The 19,019-nt window shown below is 44.9% G+C and overlaps 1 protein-coding gene across 8 annotated transcripts in view; it reads left to right on the top strand.

Moving 5' to 3' along the window:
• The first annotated feature begins 508 nt into the window (after positions 1 to 508).
• The window catches only part of ITPR1 (inositol 1,4,5-trisphosphate receptor type 1), a 160,876-nt gene continuing 142,365 nt past the window's right edge, over positions 509 to 19,019 (top strand). For 6 of the 8 annotated variants that reach the window (XM_084530751.1, XM_084530747.1, XM_084530746.1 and 3 more), the window contains exons 1-3: positions 509 to 720; positions 8,187 to 8,294; positions 12,076 to 12,146. In XM_084530751.1, coding sequence (XP_084386877.1) covers positions 695 to 720; positions 8,187 to 8,294; positions 12,076 to 12,146 — 205 coding nt within the window. In that variant the 5' untranslated portion in view covers positions 509 to 694. The remainder of the gene's footprint in view (positions 721 to 8,186; positions 8,295 to 12,075; positions 12,147 to 19,019) is intronic. The other 2 variants (XM_084530753.1, XM_084530752.1) reach the window with 1 other exon arrangement.

Below are 19,019 nucleotides of genomic sequence, written 5' to 3'. Positions count from 1 at the left end.
GTCACGCTGTGATGTCCAGATACGTCCTATCTGAATCCCTCCCTGGGACATGTGGGCACAAAGGCCTGACGGTTTGCTAATGATGCTCGGCCTGAAGGATTAATTGAAAACTGGTTTATCTCATGATTGAAGTAACCCATCAGTCCGTGGCCACTCTCCCAACTGTAAGGGTTAAGCAGATTCACTTGCTAATGCTCCCCGTGCGATGAGGTGGTACAGAGGCCTGAACCTTCCCTTCAGGAGGACGACCTGTGCTTGCCTTCTAGAAAATCACCGCGGGGAGCTCGGCGTGTACCAGGCGGCCCGAGAAACGGCGCCTTCCTCTGCAAGGAGCCCAACCCAAGGGTTTTTTAGATCAGGAGGATGCAAAGTAGGTCTGCTGGCCACCAGTGGTTCTCCCCACGTGCTGGTCACGTGCAGGCGGTGGCTCCTCCTCGTGGGCTGCTCGTCACGGGCATTTAGGGTTTTCTCTGCAGCCCCGGATGCCTGCGGAGGTATCCAGGAGGGCAGAGCAGTGGGCTCACCCTTGGAGAAGGGCTGCTGCCACTCGGAGACGCGGGAAGACTTGCAAGGCTTCGCTAGGAGAGACCTGCTCACGGGAGAAGAGCAGCGGCGATATTCCTGCTGCGGGGACCCGAAGCTGCCAGCAGCCATCCTGCAGAGCCCAGCCCTGGACGAGGACGCCGGTGCCACCATGGAGGGCAGGGAGCCCCCGCCGAGGTGCGGTACTGGCAAGGGAAGAGATGGAAGGCGTTGGGCAGGCAGGGGTAGGGGGAGATGAACGGACACAGGAGGATGAAGGCTCGTGGGGCAGGCAGAAGGAAAATCCCTGGGTACGTTTAGGGCGTCTTGCATTTGCTGGAAAGTTTGCACCTTGTGAGGAAAGGAGCGGGGCTGAGGAGTTAGCCCCTTCTGCAGGCAAGTCTTGTGGCTATATGGCCATGTGAAATGGAGAGAGGCTGTTCTGTACACTCTTCTGCCCTGGCCAGACTCCAGGAGCTGCTATAAACCAAGCTTGCTCTCTTCCCCATGGCACTGGCTGCCCTGGTTCTTTTGGCACGTTCCAAGGCTCTTCTTCTAATAGAAATATTCTGGAAAACGCTTTGTGTGCTTGTAGGGCCTCCTCCAGAGGCTGACGTCTTAAGCTGCTTTCTCTCTTCAGGGTTAGAGGCAGTAAGTATGAACTTCAGTAAGCATCAACTTCAGTAAGCGCTGCGTACTTTTAATGGAAATAAAAAGATGCTGTCAGGTCATATTTGGTTTAAACTTCAGAAATGATTTGCTTCCCTGACAGCACGTCTCTTAATAGATGTTCTTTTTTCAGCTTTCGGCAGGTGCTTGTCAATGGGACCTGTCAGCTGCGATCGGTGCAGCAGCCCGATGGTGCCGTATGAGATAGCTCTGTCACAGCCTAACCTCTGCCTGGTGCCTCGTTAGGGGTGCTCAACGTGAACTTTCTGAGTGCAGCAGGGCTGTTAGCCCGCCTGGCTGCACTGCACAAATAAAAAAAGAGGTGCTCCTTCTGAGAAGGGATGCCTCGTGTGTTTGCTTGCTGGCGTGGAGGATTTTTGTAGGCTTAAGTTAGCAAGAGGAGTTACTTCATCTGTTTCCCCTTTTTTTCTTAAACTGAGTTTCCGTGCACCTATTAAATAGTCATTTCTGAGTAGCTTTGTCATTAGTATGGTAACTAAATAAATTCTTCAGCTGTGCAGTGGCAAATAGTGTGAATAGACCGTAATTAACTTGGCTGTCATCGTGCTGAACGAATTTGCTTGTCTCTTCCAACTTTCTTCAAGAATAGGGGGAAACGTGTGCTTGATTAGATGCGCGGTGAGACCGAGTTTCCTCCAGGGAGAAGAGAGGCGGAGTGGGCTGGTGGATGGGGATTTGGGGGACCTGGATCCAAACCCAGGCGCTGAGGCTGACCCGCTGCGTGTCCTTGGGAGAGTCACAGCGCGGAGCTGCTTCCCCCTCCCCGCCTCTCACAGCCCCCCGGCTCTTCAGGCTGCACGCTGCAAAAACCCTGCTGCCTTACCAGCGGTGGGAGGAAAGCAGTTTCTCTGAGAAAGGTGCATTTCTCCTCTTTAATCTAACGGTTCATCGGAGGAAAATCTGCCTGCAGATAGCAGGCTGCTGGACATGAAAGGTTGCAGTTAAATGGAAAACAAGATCATGTGGTAGATAAACACACCACGCTGATTTTTTTTTTTCAAATGCGTTATCTCTAAAACGTAGCTACATGCGCATAAAAGTAACAGCACAGAGCCCTGTCAAAACTGAATGTGATTCCTGAGCGGTTCCCCCCAAAAGCGTGTGAGGGCGAGCAGTGCAAGGATGCTGGAACTCGAGGCGGCATGGCAGGGACGTTCCCTCCACCATTGTCATACTCCACAAGCTGCAACCAGCCTCAGCGTTCAGGAAATGCAGACCTTGGCTCTGCTGCTCACATAGTGCTCAGCTGAGGAGTTGGATGCTCCTGGGCTGCTCTGTGCGGTGCAGGGCACCTGTCCCAGCCGCCAGGCGCCGACCACCTGCTCTCCGCTGCCCCAAATCCCTGGGATTTGTCTTCCCGTGGCGGTGTGCGCGTGCACAAATTGCTCCTCTTAGATTTGCTAAGGCAGAAGCTTTGGAAATGGCAGTGCTTCATCCTGCAGCCCCAGAAGAGCGATTATTCACCAGATGATCTTTTAAATGGGGCACTTCCTCCTTGCTTTGGCTGTTTTAGTGGAATTCGCATGAATCTTTCTCACAGCCCTCAGGGAAGAAACCTTCTTTCCTTTTTATTGAAGTAAGGATGGAAAACATCACTTTTGTTTCAGTTTTCATGAAGTTAGCTGCACCTGTAAAAACAGATCCCAAATGCTGGGGGAGGGAGGACTGTCCGAAACACGTGGAAATCATTAGAAAAGCGTTCAGTGAGAAGTACAGTGGATCGAGACTAAAGGGCCAAATGTTTGATCAAATCTTGTAAAACTTTGATTTTCAGATGTGTTTAAGTACCTGACCTTCATTTAAGTTTTGTGAGTCAGGGCAAATTAAAGAGGTTAGCCTGCTTGGCCTAATGCAGAAATAGTAAGGACCCAGTTCTACTCAGGTCAAACAGTTTGATGTACGTGGTCTTTTGGGTTCCTTGTTGAAGTCTTCTGGTATGGTTAGTGGTACCTGCTAATTTATGGACGCTTCTTCATAAGCATGGCAATAGCTTATGCCATTAAGCAGCCCTTTGTTTGCTTTTTTGTTGTCTCTGCTCTTTAAAATCTGATCTCTTTTCTGTTAAAAACCAAACCAAAATTAATCTTTCACTGCGAAGCTTCCTGTCTGCAGGAACGGAGTCTAAGCAGTAAAGCACAGTTTGAGATTCGATTCTTACCTAAACAGTCTAAATAGTGAAAAGTGATAAAGTGCTGCCCCAGTTTCTGGAACGGTGCATATGAAACTTACAGTCTCTATTTAATTGAGCCATAAAGCACAGTGAAAATATGATAATAGAGAACTGGGTACATCGTGGGACTACAAGGCACAGCGAGGAGCTTTCTTGCTCTCAATAAACATTGTTAGAATCATCTTAAAAAGATTGTTGTTCGTCTCCCAGTTGCTGGAAATCAAGCCATCGGTGATAAGACTTATTTGGTCTCGTTTATTTTACAAATAGGATTTGCAGTCATAGGTTAAAGTATTAAAATCCCACACAAAGCAGACACGTGGGACAAGATATCAGCAGAAAAGCTTCAAATTCTTTGAAAAGCCTTTCAGTGTTAAATTGCTTGAGATGAGGAATAGCGTATTGCAAAAATCTGGTTACAAACAGTTCCCGTAAGGAGGAACTTCAAAAGGGGGCCTTGACTCTGTTATTCAAGGAAAGCAAACTCTCAGCGTTGCTCTGAAGCCTGTTTTTTCGAGCTGAGCATCGAGATGGAGATGAGTGATGGGAGGAATTAGTGTGATATGTTTACCAAGCAGTTGCATTTCCTATTCTGAGATCTTCAAAAAGCAGATGTCTCATTAAGGTATGTGATATTTAACAGTCAGTTTGATTTCTAAGTGTTTTCGCTCTTAATCCTGCTTTAACTACCATTACAAAATGTGTTTTCGTGAGACAATGGGTTGAAGCCTCTGAGGTGAATTTCAGCGACTACCAAACTTTCACTGGCTTGCTCAAGGCCCCGAGGCTCAGCACATGATCTGCCTGTGCCCTGAAGTGTGATCGAGTCCTTTCAATCTTCCTGAAGGCTGGGGACGTTGGTGAGGGAGGGTCAGGACTTTGTTTTGGACAGGAATGCAAGGTGCCTGCGGAGCAGGGCCGTGTAGGAACCCTTTCCAAGTGCTTGTTTTCCACTTCAGATCAGCTCTTCATGAGCTTTTGCTGTTTGCAGTGCAGTTTGTTTTGTGGATATGCACAAGATAATCTATAAGTAAGAAAGTAATCAGAAATGAACCTGTAATTATTGCAGTCCTGTTCAGTCAGAAGACCAGTCTGGAGGTCTTGTGATGCAGATTTGTTCACCGAGGCAGCACAGAGCAGTAGGGGAAAGGCAAGCACTAAAATTCCTGAGGGAGCGGGCAGTTTGCTTTGCTTTATTTCGCTGCCTGGATGTAGCTGTGCGTTTTCAGATCCAGGCCCATACAGCAAAGCTACAGATAGGCACAGTGACTTCTAGAGAAGTACTTCGCAGTTCTCGTGAAATTCAGCAGGTTTCCATAGTTATTATTTGGGCTGTTTCCTTAAACAGAGACGTTATTTTCCTGTGCAGATAAGCTGTACATAAAACACATATAAAGATGTGCTAACATTTGTATAGATAACATATATGATGAAGTAACCACCAAAGTAATCAAAAGAGTTCAAGCTGCCAAGGCTTAAAAAACATCCTAGAAATTGTTCATCTTTCGGGTCTTTCTCTATGCCTATGGGTACAGTCAACTGCTCCCTGTAATGGTCTGCTAAGTTTGTGTTTCCTTTCTCATCTTAAAAATCAGTAAGTTTGTATTTGTGGAAGTTTGTTCTTTTCCCACTTAGCCGAAGAATCATTGTTTCCTTTAATGTTGCTGCTGTCAACATTGTTGCCCTGGGGTAAACCTCTGGTACTTGTTTGGAGAACCCTGACTGCGTGCTAGCATTGCTGTGCTGCTATTGTTTCCTTATCTCCAGTTTTTTTTCAAGTACTTTTACCTGGAAAAGATCTCGTTTCCCCCAGCATTGAAGGGGGAGAGTACAATGCTCCAGCCGTGGTGCAGCAGGGACGCGGTGGCTTTCCTGCAGAGCTCCTCTCGTGAGGACACGAGAGCAGCGGCACAGCTCGGGCTGCACATCCTCCACCAGGTCCTCCCCGGCCTCTTCTTCAGCACTAATCAAATGCTCTTGGCACAGGCATATCTAAAATAAATAAATTGCAGAGTAATGCCCGTATTTATCTACTGAGCACAATTGTTTTTTGAGCAGAGAGATTATGCTTCTAGCTGTGCAAGCCAGCTACTGATTGTGTGCGTAAGAGCCCTCCTGCCCGGGGCTTCCCGGGGATTTCTGGTGGCCTTCCTGGGCGAGGGGACCTGTGGGATGCTTTGGGTCTGGGTGCCCAGGGGGGAACAACCTCAGGAGCGGGGTCCTTAAAGCCAAAGGTCAAGTGAACCAGCTTCGGGTATTCAGTTATTAAAGTAGGCGATAGACACAGACAGCGATTATCGTGTCCTTTTGGAGCGTGGGCAAGCGTTAGGACAGCCCTCCTGGCAGCCAGATGCTGACCATTGCTGACCATGACATTACTGGAAGTGTCAGTAAATTGCAGAACTGCTTATTTTAGGTGTTCAACTATCATCATGCACAATACTTTGCATGTCCAGAGCTTCCTTGGTAAAGAAAACAATTTTTAAAAAAGCTATATTGCGGAAAGTAATTCATATGTTGTAGAAATTGGATTGCCCATCCTTAGGCCTGGTCTTGATCAGTGGTCTGGGATATCAGTGTTCTCGCCAAGAAAAAAAATCTTCTCTAATGGAAGTCAATAATTTTGACCTTCGCATTCTCTTGGGAACAGCTGCGGTGAACATCTGCCTCTTCTAAAGGCAAATGATGTAGTCCAGTAAAGTAATTCCCCATAAAAGGGATACTGTATGTGTAATTGTAGGATGGGAGAGTTGGGGATCAGAAATACCTTGTGCATGCAGTAATACCACAATGCTCCGCAGCCCCGAAGGTCCACGCACCAGAAATGAGTGCCAGAGGAGACTTGGTCTCCACCAGAAGTATCTACGTTTCTTCTGGACTTAGTTGCTCTTTGCTTTGGGCTGTATGAATTTAAGGCATTTTTAACTCAGTGGGCCTCAAAGCTTTGTGTGTGGAGTTTGTTGTCAACCTCCACTCAGGAATGAGGCAGCTGTATTTCAGGGGATGCTAATTCAGTCGCTCTGCATATTTCTGTATGTTTTCTGGCATATATCTTAAAATAGGTAGTGCTGTTTTTCTGTCCCCTTACCAGGAGGGAAAGGAAACAGACTATGTAAGGGGCAGTGCCTGAAGGACTTGGCACTAAGCGACCTGAAGCCTCCTGCCTCGCTTCTGCGGGCACACACGCAGGGTTCTGGAGGAGCTGAGGCTTCTCCCCCTGCATATGAATGTGGCCTGTTATCTTGTGATTTTTTCTGAACTTGATTTTAATTGTGCAAGTGGCACAGTGACATGCAGGCGTGAGAAGGTCTGCAATGTGCTTTGACTTCGTAATCGCCGTGTGATGCCTGCACCGGTACTCGGAGGCAGGGAGGAGCGGGAGCTGTTTGCAGCTTTGCCTTGGCTTTTGCTCCCGCTGTGATACCTGCAGGGTGTTACCAACATTACCTTTTAGATCTCCAAGAATCTGTCTTTGTTGATCTCCAGCCTTGTTTAATGAACTTGGTCCTTACATTTTGGTAAACAAGGTAATGAAGGGGAAGATTTGTCCCACGTACAGTGTCAGGGCTGTGTGCTGTAATGAACAGCATTTCCTGCTGCTCGGTTCGCCCAACGAAAGACCATTTAAAGTTGATTTTGGTGTGTCATGCTAGGTGGCAGGGTGAAAATGTTTTCAATTATTTTCCCATAAATACAAGAGTCTGATCCTGGGCAGGGCTGCCTTTCGGAGCCTGTCACCAGCCTGTGGGAAGGAGCAGCTTGGAGCAGCCACGTTACTGCCTGCTGTTTGAAACCTCCTGCACAGAAAGCTGTTCCAGCGTTTTGAAGTTGGTGATCAAAAGCCACAGCTTAGGAGGATCTCCAAGAAACCAGTAAATGGCTTTTTGAAAGACATCTTTGAAAATCTGTTTGGTTGGGGTTCCTTTTATCAGGGCTTCTGTTGTTTGTCTCTCTCTTGGTTGCTGTGCCAGATAGAAAGTTGCTTTTCTATATTTGGTTAAATGACAGGTAGGTCTTGTGTCAGTCAGTCCAGGATTTGGGACTTTATAGAAAATAAAGGTAGTTCTTAATGCTGTAGGAGCTGACAGCACTAAGTGGCTGTCCCTTCAGTGTTACGTTTAGGCAATTTTTTTAAACAGGATCGAAATACTCCTCATTTCACAGGGATTTGGCTTCTTGATGCGTCATTTAAAGCATTCGCCTCTGAAAAATTTTAATCCTTACCTTTTTACATGCAAAAGCTGTTGTCAGGCATATTCAGTGGGTCTTCGCCTAATGCCAGCTTCCATCAGCAGCTCGGAGCGGCGCTGTGTAGCTGATGGAAGCTGTTCTACATGTCGATTCCTGGGAGAGCCATTTCTGCACACCAAGGGACCTTTACATGTGCCCCTACCTTCCTTTGCTTCTGGCAGAAGTGTTTAGGCAGAGAAAAGCGTTGTAATTTAGATGGTACAAATAATGCGCCTTAATTTAAGGCACTCCTCTTCCCTCCTCCCCTCTCAGGTGGGGTGAAAGGGGCCAGCACGCCTGCTGTCAGATCCTGCCAACATCTGCGGGGACGAATATGGCTCCAGAGAAACAATCCCGCACTGAGCAGGATGCCAGGAGCTTGTTGGTTTTCCTGAGTTTGTTTTTCTAAGCAAGCGTTTCGCCATGCCGTGTTTTCCTCGATACCTGACATTGCAGGGCAAGAACTCGTTGGGTTTTGCAAACAAACACGAGGGGTGCTGTTGTTGTAACCCCCAGTAGCTTGCATGGAGAAATCGTTTCACCTAATAAAATACATTTTGCTTTATTTTTCTAGGGGCACTAAGCCAGAGATGACCGACAAGATGTCGAGCTTCCTTCATATTGGAGATATTTGTTCTCTCTATGCAGAGGGCTCAACAAATGGATTTATTAGCACTTTGGGGTAAGGACAGCTGTTCTCTTGTACCGAAACATCTGGAAGAAGGGCTGCCAGAGCTCGGTTAGCTATCTCGAGCCTGACTCCCAGGAAATACTGGGTAAAACAAAGTAGCTTTCTGTACAGATCCGGCCCTAAATTTAAAAATGGCCTGAAATTAATATGGCAAGTTAGATTTTGGGGAAGACAGAGAGCATGTCAATGGATGTGGTGTGGTTTTAATGTAGTTGGTGGGGAGGAAGAAGCTCGCTGTGGTCAAGCAGTGGGGAGAGGGAATGAGTACAAGAAAATGATTTTCATGTTGTCTGTCCCGTGTCCATCCGTGTGTCCTGTCCTGTTCTCTCCTGCCCACCCTGCCCCCAGTCAGGAACGAATAGGCCTCAGTGCAATCTGCTGATTGGGGAAAAAAAAAAGAAAAGAAAAAAAGGTAGCAATGTAAGTAGGTGGTTTAAAAAAAAAAGAAAAAGAAAAACTTGAGCCAAACCATTCATAAACCACTAACTTACCACTATGGCTAGTTCTGTCTTGTCTTGCAGTATTTGAGGTTTCTCACACAAACAAAATTGTACTTCTTCAGTCAAAGGAGAACACTTTGAATCTGCAGCTTGCCGATGGCCAGCGCTCCCGGAGCTGCAGTGGGAGCCGTGCCCTGCCTGCTCCTGTCCCTGGCGTGCTGCCCCGCAGAGCTCCTTGGTGTTTCCTTCTGCGACCACATCAGGCTAGGTGCTCTGTAGGAGAGAGCCTCGCAAGCAGTCAGAAGTGAATGCCACTTTGTTAAACAAAAAGTAGCCCTTCACGTAGGACGAGGAAGACTTTGCAGAGAAGGCACAGAAGTGAAATACAGCCCTGCCAGAAGGGACAGGGCATGTTTTGTTCTGCTCAACTGCTGCTTAGGAGAAATCTCTCAGAACATCAGAAGCTGGCAGTGGAGCCGCGTACTGAGTGTGAAGACCTTCCAGGGGGCTGGATGAGAAGCTAAAAGAGCACATCTGCCACCTCGTTTCAAAGCAGTGGGAAATTAGGGGGAGGGAAATAGCGTGGCATATTGCTCTGGTACTTCAATACCGAATGAATAGCAAAGAAGCAACCAGGAAGCCTGGTGATGTGGTGAGTGGGCATACACACAACGTGCTCTTTCTCATTTCCAGTAGCCGTAAGGGCCTCAGGGTGGGTACAGTGACAGCAAATTTTTTGATGCCTACTGTCCAGATGCATCTGATAAATGGATCTCCCAAGCAGGGTACAAAGACAGCATCCTGGTAAGTCTTTCAGCAGGAAACAATGGGCTGAAATCTCATCAGTGACTCCAAACTAACTTGTAGGTTTAGTCCTCTAGCTATTAGGAATCTGGAAAATAAGGGGGCAGAGAGGAAGCAGACACTGAAGATGCACCATGATCTATTATAGGAAAGAGAAGAAAATATGGGATGCTGCCAGAAGGGAAAGAAGGTATGATAAAAGCAAGGGATGTAGTAAGTAGGGTTGGTTGAATAGTATTTGGCAAATGTATTTGACAAATTTCCCAGGTACTCGTCAAATATGACATGCACACTCTGCAGTAGTCGATCAGCTGTGTTGTAACTGGCCAAATACTATCTGCTGGCAACTGGCAAAACAAACTGAGCGGTACGATACATTTGGCTTTTTTTATTCCTAGTATTGAAGCAAGTTTGGCAGTAGATAATTCCCAAACAAATAGAAAGTGATGTTATGTTTAATCCCATACGGTGCATGACGAACATTATGCGGTGGCTGTGGCTTTTGATGGCATTGCTGAGCAGATATTTTTCACCATGGGTAGTCCTTTCAGACGTTGCAGGCCCTGAGCACATCCATTTTTTTTAGGCTTGATGAGATGTTCTGATGGCAGGTCTAAATATCCCTTAGTATTAAAGGCATCCTTGTTGATTTGATTTGCAGTGTTTTAAGGTAACTGTATTATATAATGGCCGCACATCTTCTGAGCCTAATTTAAGCCAGAAATCCCAATTGCTATGCGAAACATGAAATGCATTATCATCTTAATAAGCCTCCGTAATCAAATTAGCTTTGTCCCATATTTAATTTAGTCTTTGTCCTGGAGAAAATTAAAGAAGCAAAGGAAAGATTTGGTGTAATTGTGCTCTATACCATGTGGAGTTCTGACAGTCTTATGTCATAACGATGTGTAATGACTTGTTCATGTGGTTAATGAAGGTTGAGAAACAGATACCACTATACAGTCTAATGTCATTTTAGCCAAGTAACTCTCTTTGAAGAGTGTTCCTATTTAATATTTGTATGACATGACTGTTGCTTAATTGTGACTTTGCTCTCGCTGTTTCCCAAACTCAGTGCTGTCATCGCTGTGATTATTGGTGTTCAATATGGCCTCTTCAGGCCTTCACACCCTGTAAAATTATTTTCTTAGTAAGTTGGGAAGTTCCTCTTGCTTTCTATTTAGCATCAGGAGAAGAGAGAGAATTTGCACTGAGGTTAACAATGCGGGGGATTATCAGAATAACCCATTTGGCTTTTAATTTTGGCCATTTGTTTGCTAGAAGCAGGTGTTCCAGTGAGATCAGGTGTTGTTAGTATTATTCTTGTTGGAGCACATACATGTTTGTTTAATGCTGAATAGGGGGAAAATCCATGGGGAAAAAGTAACTTACTGTGAATGTTTGCATATGCAAATTTTAGATGCACAGAACTGTTGATCCACGTAGTGTCTCTGATCTCTTAATTTTTATGCACTTCATGATTTTCCATAATTGTTGTCTCAAGATGCTCCCTGCATGTAAGCAGCCTCTGCAAGGAACAACTCTCATATTCTAGGTTTCAGTCTCCTTCTCAAGTTGATTCTGCATGAGAATGGACGTCTCTACCCTTTAAGACCTTGGAGTTTTACCTTCTACTTTTGTGTAGAAAGCCTCTTTGACAGATTGGTTTTAAGGGGCCCAATTGTATAATTTTAAGATCAATTCAGAACCCACAAGATATTTGGTTACAACTGCATTTTTTGCTATTTAGAAATAGTGTTTGGTAAAAGAGCACTTCCATGTAGATACAAAGCTTGCTAAGGGCAGAGCAGTGGTGACAAGTGCATCTTCAATGCTTTATTTATTCTGTGGGCTTTGAATTCACCCACAGGGTCTTTTGCCAGTGTGTATTCAGAGGAGAAGCTCTGTCCTGGCATTTCCTATTGAAATCTCTTGGGTTCACTCTCCAATTTGCTTCCTTTCTGGTAAAGCAGGAGGAGGTTCGTTTGCTCTCATGACTTTGCTTGTGTTATGACTGGTAAGCAGGAGGGTGTATTTATGCCTCCTGTCCTGTGGGAATCAGTTTGCATTGTGGCAGTTGATGTTTCTGCCTTTTTTGGTACTTGAGGGGGTCGTAGGATTGGTGTCCAATTGATGCAGTTGTCTTATTTTCCTGTTCTCTGTTCTTTAATGTGAACACAACTGCAACATGATTTAAATCTGTCCAAGAGGCAATAATTGTTTTACGGCTGTCTCTCACCTAACTAGAATATGGGCTGTTCTGTCTGCACCTCAAGGAGGGGACATAAAGAAGATGCAGCATACAGGAGCAATGACTTATTTATTGTCCCGCCTGTCCAGGAGCATAGCTCTGGGCAACAGTAACAATTAGCTGCATGCTTCTTAGAAGGATTTGGCATTTGGGGAATGTCTTTTGCTGAAGTGGCCACTCAGATAAAATATTGCAAGTAAACACTTCGGTTTTGCTAGCGAGGATATAAGCAATTGCAAAGGAAAAGAATCTCACTTTATTTCTTGTTTCTTTGCAGCCTTGTGGATGACCGGTGTGTGGTACAGCCAGAAGCAGGTGATCTTAACAACCCACCCAAAAAGTTCAGAGGTAAGTTTACGAGACAGCTTTTTACCCTTCTGGATGGAAGAAGTCCTTTTATTTTGTGTAAGCTACTTTTGAGCACCTCGCTTCCTATAGAATATTTTAGTGGCATCCTTCTTCCAGAAAGGCCGACTCACGAGGAAAGAAAACGTACGTATGTATGAATGTCTGAATTGTGCTGTGGGACTTAAAGGAAGGCTTTGTGAAAGGCAGGTGCAAACTGAGGCTGCCTTTCAGATATGTCCAACCAGGATGTCCCTGTGAGTCTCATTTATTTTCTCTGAGTGTGGTTTGGTTACTATCCGTATGTGCCGTTTAGTTACCCAGTACCAAACCTGTTTCTGAGAAGAGGAAAATGGAAAGGAGCAAATGTTTGTTGTAACTGTTGTTGTTCAGTCTCATCCATTGTTAGCTAAGCTTGAGTTTGCCTTCTTTATCCCAGGAAACTTATGCTTAGTGTAAGAAATTAATGCCTGCTTTGTGGAGTTTGGCTGGGTCTGATTAATTTAAGAAAAACTTTAAACAGGAAGAGAAGCACTAATTGGGATTTTGCTTGGAAAAACCTTGGTTTCTTTCTTTCACCCCTCGGTCATGTCTTTTAGGATAGCTCAGCCCAAAAATTCTTAAAATTTGGTATACCTTTTATTGCTGTTCTCAGATGTGGCAGCTCCTAATTATCTCTTTGTTGGATGAATCTTGTTTCTTTGGTTATGCTTCAGTTTTCTCAGGGGCCTAGAATTGCCATAATTCTATTCAGATTTGGTTAGATTGCCCTTGAAAATTGCGTATCTTCTGTGCTGCTGTTTTTGTTTGCCTTTGTTTGGGTTTTGTTTCTTTGGTTGCTTTGGTTTGGTGTTTTTCCCATGACATGAGGATGTCTCGTGTAATTAAACTTTTAAAAATGTTACTGAAGTCTGTGAGTTCTTAGTGGTTTTTCCCCATTTTACTGGAAAACTGATAGCTGGTGATTCAGATATTGCAGAGCAACCTAGAAAAGCTTTTAGAATTGACTGTTAAGCTCTCCAGAATAAGAACGATGGTATTACCTATCCGTGCTCTAGTTCATGTAATTCTTAACAGTAAAATCAAATAAAGGAATAAACCTGGATTTGACTGAGACTACTGGGTATAGGAGAGATTGGGGGTGGAGGTGGAGGAGAAAGAGGCAGGGAAAAAAGGAGAGAAAAACAATTATTTCTAGCTCAGCTTAGGAACTGCAAGTACAAAGAAACATTTTTCTGACATGAAACATTGTGGTTGGACATTGTAAAAGTTCTCATATTAGTCAAAATTTATACACGGAGAAAGAATGGTATGAACATCTTCCAACCTTTGCAGTTACTTCACTAAAGCTTTCATGAGGAAGTTTATGCTTAACGGTAAATGGCAGCAAAAGTCATAAAATTTTAGCAGGCATGTCAGTTGTTTATATGCGTGCTTTTTAACTGTGGTCTGAGATAAAATGCTTTCCACAATAAATATTCAGAAGAAACAATAATGAAACTTATCTCACCACCTTCAACACAAATAGAAAATATCCCTTTTTTAATGAAGCAAAGGCACCCAGATACTTGCCTGGGGTGTTGCCTGGGAAGTCCCTGGCAGTGTCGGGAACTACAGCCGTGTCTCCAGTCGTGGTGTTTTAATGGCACCTTCCAAAAATACCCTCCTTGCAAGTGGAACACAGTCTTCCCTAAGGTGTATTTATCCAAACAGCGTCCTTTACTTCTGGGTTACAGAGCAACAGTGGGCATCTGGTGAATGTAATTCACCAGTCCCAATATTTAGTTCTGTTATACTTGAGACTTCGCTTTAATTGCTCTGGGCGATGCCACAGGTACAGCAGACCAGAGCACAAGATTTTGCAGCAGCAGCACGTGGAAACACCATAATATCCAATGAATTGTGTAAGCGGTGTCCATGCTTGCTCAGTGATTTCTCACAGCCCATGCTGGCCATCCCAGCTGATCGGATGTGGTGGGGGAGCTGCTCTGGCTGCAGTTTGAGGAGTGTGATCTTGGTTTGAATTCAGATTGGTGAGAAACGCTGCCCCGTAACTGAGAAGTAACTTCTGAAGATCTTATTAGAGCGGGACCAAAATTAATCAGGTGTCAGTGACTTACATTATAGCTTTGAAAAGACGCAGTACTGGAAAAATGCCTCCATGCTCCAACCTGGTTTATATCTATGTGAGAATTCTCCTTCAAATGAACGGTGCGTTAAGTTGTCCAGATGCAGGTCGGTCACATCCGAAGTCACCTTCTGGGGGGAACACTGACCGTGGCTTCATGGCCCCTGCAGGGGGTCTCCCTTCAGGTAGTATTTTAAAAACATAATTTGGAACTTCTCTGAACAGATCTTGGGCAGATGTAAAGCTGTTGTAAATATGATCGTCATGCTTCACGTGGTAAGAGATATTTAGAAGCAAGCTTTTCTGCTTAGAGATGCATGCATCACTCTTAGAAAATTCAGTGTGAAACTGAAGTGTGTGTACCCAGCAGCAGAATGAATCCAGCCTGCCTTTTCATAGCCATGGATGTTTCAGGTTTTAAAAAGTCTTGTTGCCTAGGCTACACTTAATCAGTTGCATCTCGTGCCAGCAGCAGGGCCCTGGGCTGGTGGTTTTCCTTTTCTTCCTACTTCAGGCCCTAGAAATGCAGCAGAGTTGCTGTGCACAGAGTAGTGATATTTGTGCACCAGCCTTCTTCCTGAGGAGTCTCCACCAAAGGCAAGGCAGTTGACAGTAACACTTTGGGAGCTTCTTGCTGTTACTGGGCTCTGATAACCTGCCTGCAGCGTGCAAACAGCCCCTGCCTGGGGAGCCTCTTCCTAACAGCAAGCACTTCGCTGCTGAAACAGGTTGGTTTATGTTAGTAAGTCACTCCTTTAAAAAATGTTAGCTGCAAGTCGTCCAAAGGAAAACTTGGGTTGTGCTTGGATGAGCTGAGCTGAACAGAAGGATTTGCAGCAGCACGACTGGAGTCGGAGATGGGAGCGATAGAGCAGTCTCTACCACTTTCAGTCTGCTCGGAGGAAAGCGTACAGAGGTATTTTAAGGACACGAGGGCTTGTTTTGTTGATAAAGTTGTGGAAAAAATAGTCTGACATTAATCTGGTGGTGTTGGAGCACTGAGAGGGAAGAAATGCAAGAGGAGGCTGAGAGGAAGGTGGGGTAGAGTTCAGGTGAGACTTGGGGTGCAAAGTACAAATAAGAAGAAGTTAAAAAGGTTTAAAAAAAAAAAAAAAAAAAAAAGGGCATGATAGATGGAAAGAACTGAAGTGCCAGAGCTTGGAAGTAGTAGTAGTAGGTCTGTAGAACTCCAAAGAAAGCTGTTAGTCCAGCCCATTCAAATTACAATGACCACTGGCCTGTAGTTATTTCACATATTAAATGCTATAGTGCCTTTAGGTCTTTAAAATGTTAATATAAACACTTGAAAGTGTTGAGGCTGATTTTTTTTTTTCACTGCCTTTTTCCTCGTCCCCACCAGAAGTAAATAGCACCCAAAGTTAGTGGTTTGAGGTTGGACAGTAAATTATGGTCTGAGATTTCAGTGGATTTTTTTATTTTGTCTTTCTGGACCACTTGAAATAATGGTGTGGTTTGTTCTGGTTTTGCTTTTTTCTAAGTAGCGTTTCTCTGGCCCTTCATATTTTCAGCTCCAACTAACTCAGAAACCCTCTAGAACTACCGTGTAAAACATTAAGACTTGAGAGTTACATTCATTTAGGTGTTTCTTTTCTAAAATGTTCATATGAAAATTCTCGGGAAAGTATTTAGCTTGTCCGAATATACTGTGTACAGATGAGATTCCTGGAAAAAATCCTGGTTGTGGAAGTCTCTAAAAAAAGAAAGTGTGACAGTTCCTTGGTTGTCTGAACCGCTTTGAACAAAAAAAAAAAAAAAGGACATTTTATGTGTTTTGTAAAGCTGGAATCTGATTGCTGCATGTGAGTATGACTGTGTGTCTGAGTAAACCCGTGCATATCAGAAGGATGTTCTCTTATGTGGCAAGTACAAACTGCAGCTGGCCCTTTGGCGAGGCCAAAAGCACCACTCTGGTTCATTAGGAATGAGGCGGACTTGAACGCAGGGAGATGCTTGCTGCTTTCTTTGCAAACCGAAGAAGCCAGACCTAGCAATAGTGGCAAAGCTGAGGCAGAGCCCAGGGCTGGTACCTGCTTTAGCCACAGGAGCTGTGTTCACCTGGGTGTGCTGTGCAGGGGTTTGATTTGTGCCCGTGCTGGAGCGGGACGTAGCAGCGCGCTAAGCCAAGTGTGTTTGCTCCATGCTAGACGCTCGTGCTACACCGAAACAGCCTGTCTGACAGCCGGCTCAGGAAATTCCTTACAGCTCTTTATTTGGGATGCAGATTTGTCTGCCAGGGATCCAGAAGCTGCAGCAATAGCTGCCTGAAAGGCAGGGAGACCGGGCGCTTACCGGGTTAATCTGGCCGGCAGCTCCCTCCTCCCAGAGCACTGTTTTAGTAGTTGCTGGGCAACACTCTTTTTTTGGCAAGATGTTCAAGGAACGAACCCATATCTCTTAGACTTAAAATACCCTCATGGCGAAGCAGAAGATGAGTAGTTCGTTTCTGTTTGTTCTTTTGATCCTAATCCATACTGTATGCTCCTCGCGCGTGTTGCTGTCAGGAAGCACTGGGCCGTGCTCCTCTGGCATTGTTGGGGCTGGCGCTGAGGGGCCGAGCCTTTGAACTGCAGCTTCGTCTTCGGTGGAAGAAATGACCTGAGGCTGGGCACTGCAGAGAAGCTTTAGTACATGTACACACACCGATGCTTTTTGATAGATTCCTCTTGTATTCGCGCTGTGCCCAGCATTGATGAAAATCAGTACTCTGTAATAAATACCCAGATCCCTCTGCTTGTCAGTGAAGGAAAAATCTTTGCAGCATATAAAACTGCACTTTTTTGGCAGTAAGGTAGTTCAGTGCCATCCCTTGCACTCATCAAGAAGAACTTTTTGCAGTACTGGCCTTTAGGTATCGAGTGTGCAGCTTCAGATAAGCGGGCAGCCTAAAATCCTCTTGCTCTCCATATACCTATGTGTACATCTCCAAATCTGCTCGGAAAGCAATTATATCGTCTTGGATTGCTTTTTAAACTTTGATGTGAAGTAGTCTGGACTGGATGACTTCCTGCATGTATTAGATGAGTTAGCGTGGGTGTCGTGCAGGTGGAGGGCACCTGTCGGGAGTGATGGTGATGAACGGAGGGGTGTTGGGCCTGGGCTGCGTGGCCAAGCTTTGGCTCCTTTTTCTCTTACATGGGACTTGAAATGTTTGGGTATATTAATTATTCATATGCCTAGACTACTTCAAGAAACAAGTGATGTCTAAATATGGCCTTTTCACTCTGATAACAGCATATCAACAGATGAAATTGCAGCATTCCTTTTTCATTCAAGGCAGGATGTTTGAGAGTGCTTGAATGCAAAGGTGAAATCTTAGCCTGGTGGTCTTGAAGAGAAATAAATAGGCTGCAATAGATTTGTGACTTCTCAGATGTCCAAATCACACATAAATGCACTTGGTGAATATCAAAACTACAAAGTGAGGCAACGGCAGTAAGCACCCACTTGTTTCACTCCTGTTTTTCCAGCGGGGCAAACGCCATAAAAGAATCGATGATGCTTAGCCCCTTTTCATAAAGGGCACTGTTGTGATTTAGTGGGAAATCAAAAGAAACTTCAATGTTACCATGATGGAAGAGAAAAATAAGAAAACATTGAAGTCTAAAGTTTTGCCTGTAGTTTCTTTATTTATAAGTAAAGCATTGGTTATTCCCTGTGGGTAGAATCTCTGTCTCGCAGAAGTTTGATACGGTTAAGTATCCGAAGTACATTTTCACTGCCTCGATGAGGAATCCTTTAGCATGACTCTTAAGCATTTATATAACTGTACTAGAAAACTGCCAACTGCTAGTGTGCATTTGAATTCGATGCCCTTTATATGATCAAGAAATCCTGAGCACTGTCTCTAAAAAGTGAAGCTTTAGCCCACTGCATCCTACAGACAAGCAGATGTTACAGGCAATTGTCACGGTGGCATTTAGATCTTTCAAAAACCTAAGTCAGAAGTGTTGTATTTTCATACAAACGTGCTTTATATCTGCAGAGGCTTGGAAAATTCTGCGAAAGGAATCCTAATCAAGAGTTGATGCACCTCTTGCATGAACACACCCAAGCTTCCTTCCTCTCTTCCCAGGAGAGGTGGCAGGCAACGTGCAGTGCTCCCTCACCTTGCCCAGGGAGACTTCAGCGTGACACAGGATCATGGAACATCCCGAGTTGGAAGGGACCCATAAGGATCATCAAGTCCAACTCCTGGCACCCCACAGGTCTACCTAAAAATTCAGACCATGAATACTTTGTGAACACTAAATATATTTACCATATTGAACCATATGTTGGGAACACCTCCTTTCCAAACACTTTTAACCTCAGATTTTGTCTTCACCAGCCTCATCTAGAATGCTTCTATGGTCTGCTATGTTAGCAGGCAGAGAGAAGGAAGTGGAGCTCTTCTTTATGAGCACAACGAGAGAATAGATGTTATGAGCTGGCTTGTGTAGCTGTTGTGTCCCATGATTTATTTAAACGTGCAGCAGTAGCTTGCTTTGCTTTGAGAGTAGGGATCGGGTGCAGGAATCAAAGGGCAGCTGCGTGTGTTTGTTTATGCAGGAAGGTAAGTGTCACGCAGAGGGAATCAGCAGGCTGCTCCCACTTACTTTGCCACGTGTATCACAGTGCTGTTCCTCATCGACCTATTAAGCAAGACAAGTTTGTATCCCCTTTGGGGGCTACTGTGCTGAAACAGCAGCACATCCTAAAGACATTCCACCCCCATGCTGTTAAGTGCT

The sequence above is a fragment of the Aythya ferina genome, assembly GCF_964211825.1.
Source record: "Aythya ferina genome assembly, chromosome: 10".
Lineage (NCBI taxonomy): Eukaryota > Metazoa > Chordata > Aves > Anseriformes > Anatidae > Aythya > Aythya ferina.
Note: the sequence above shows the minus strand (reverse complement) of the source record. Positions and strands in the feature narration are given on the sequence as shown.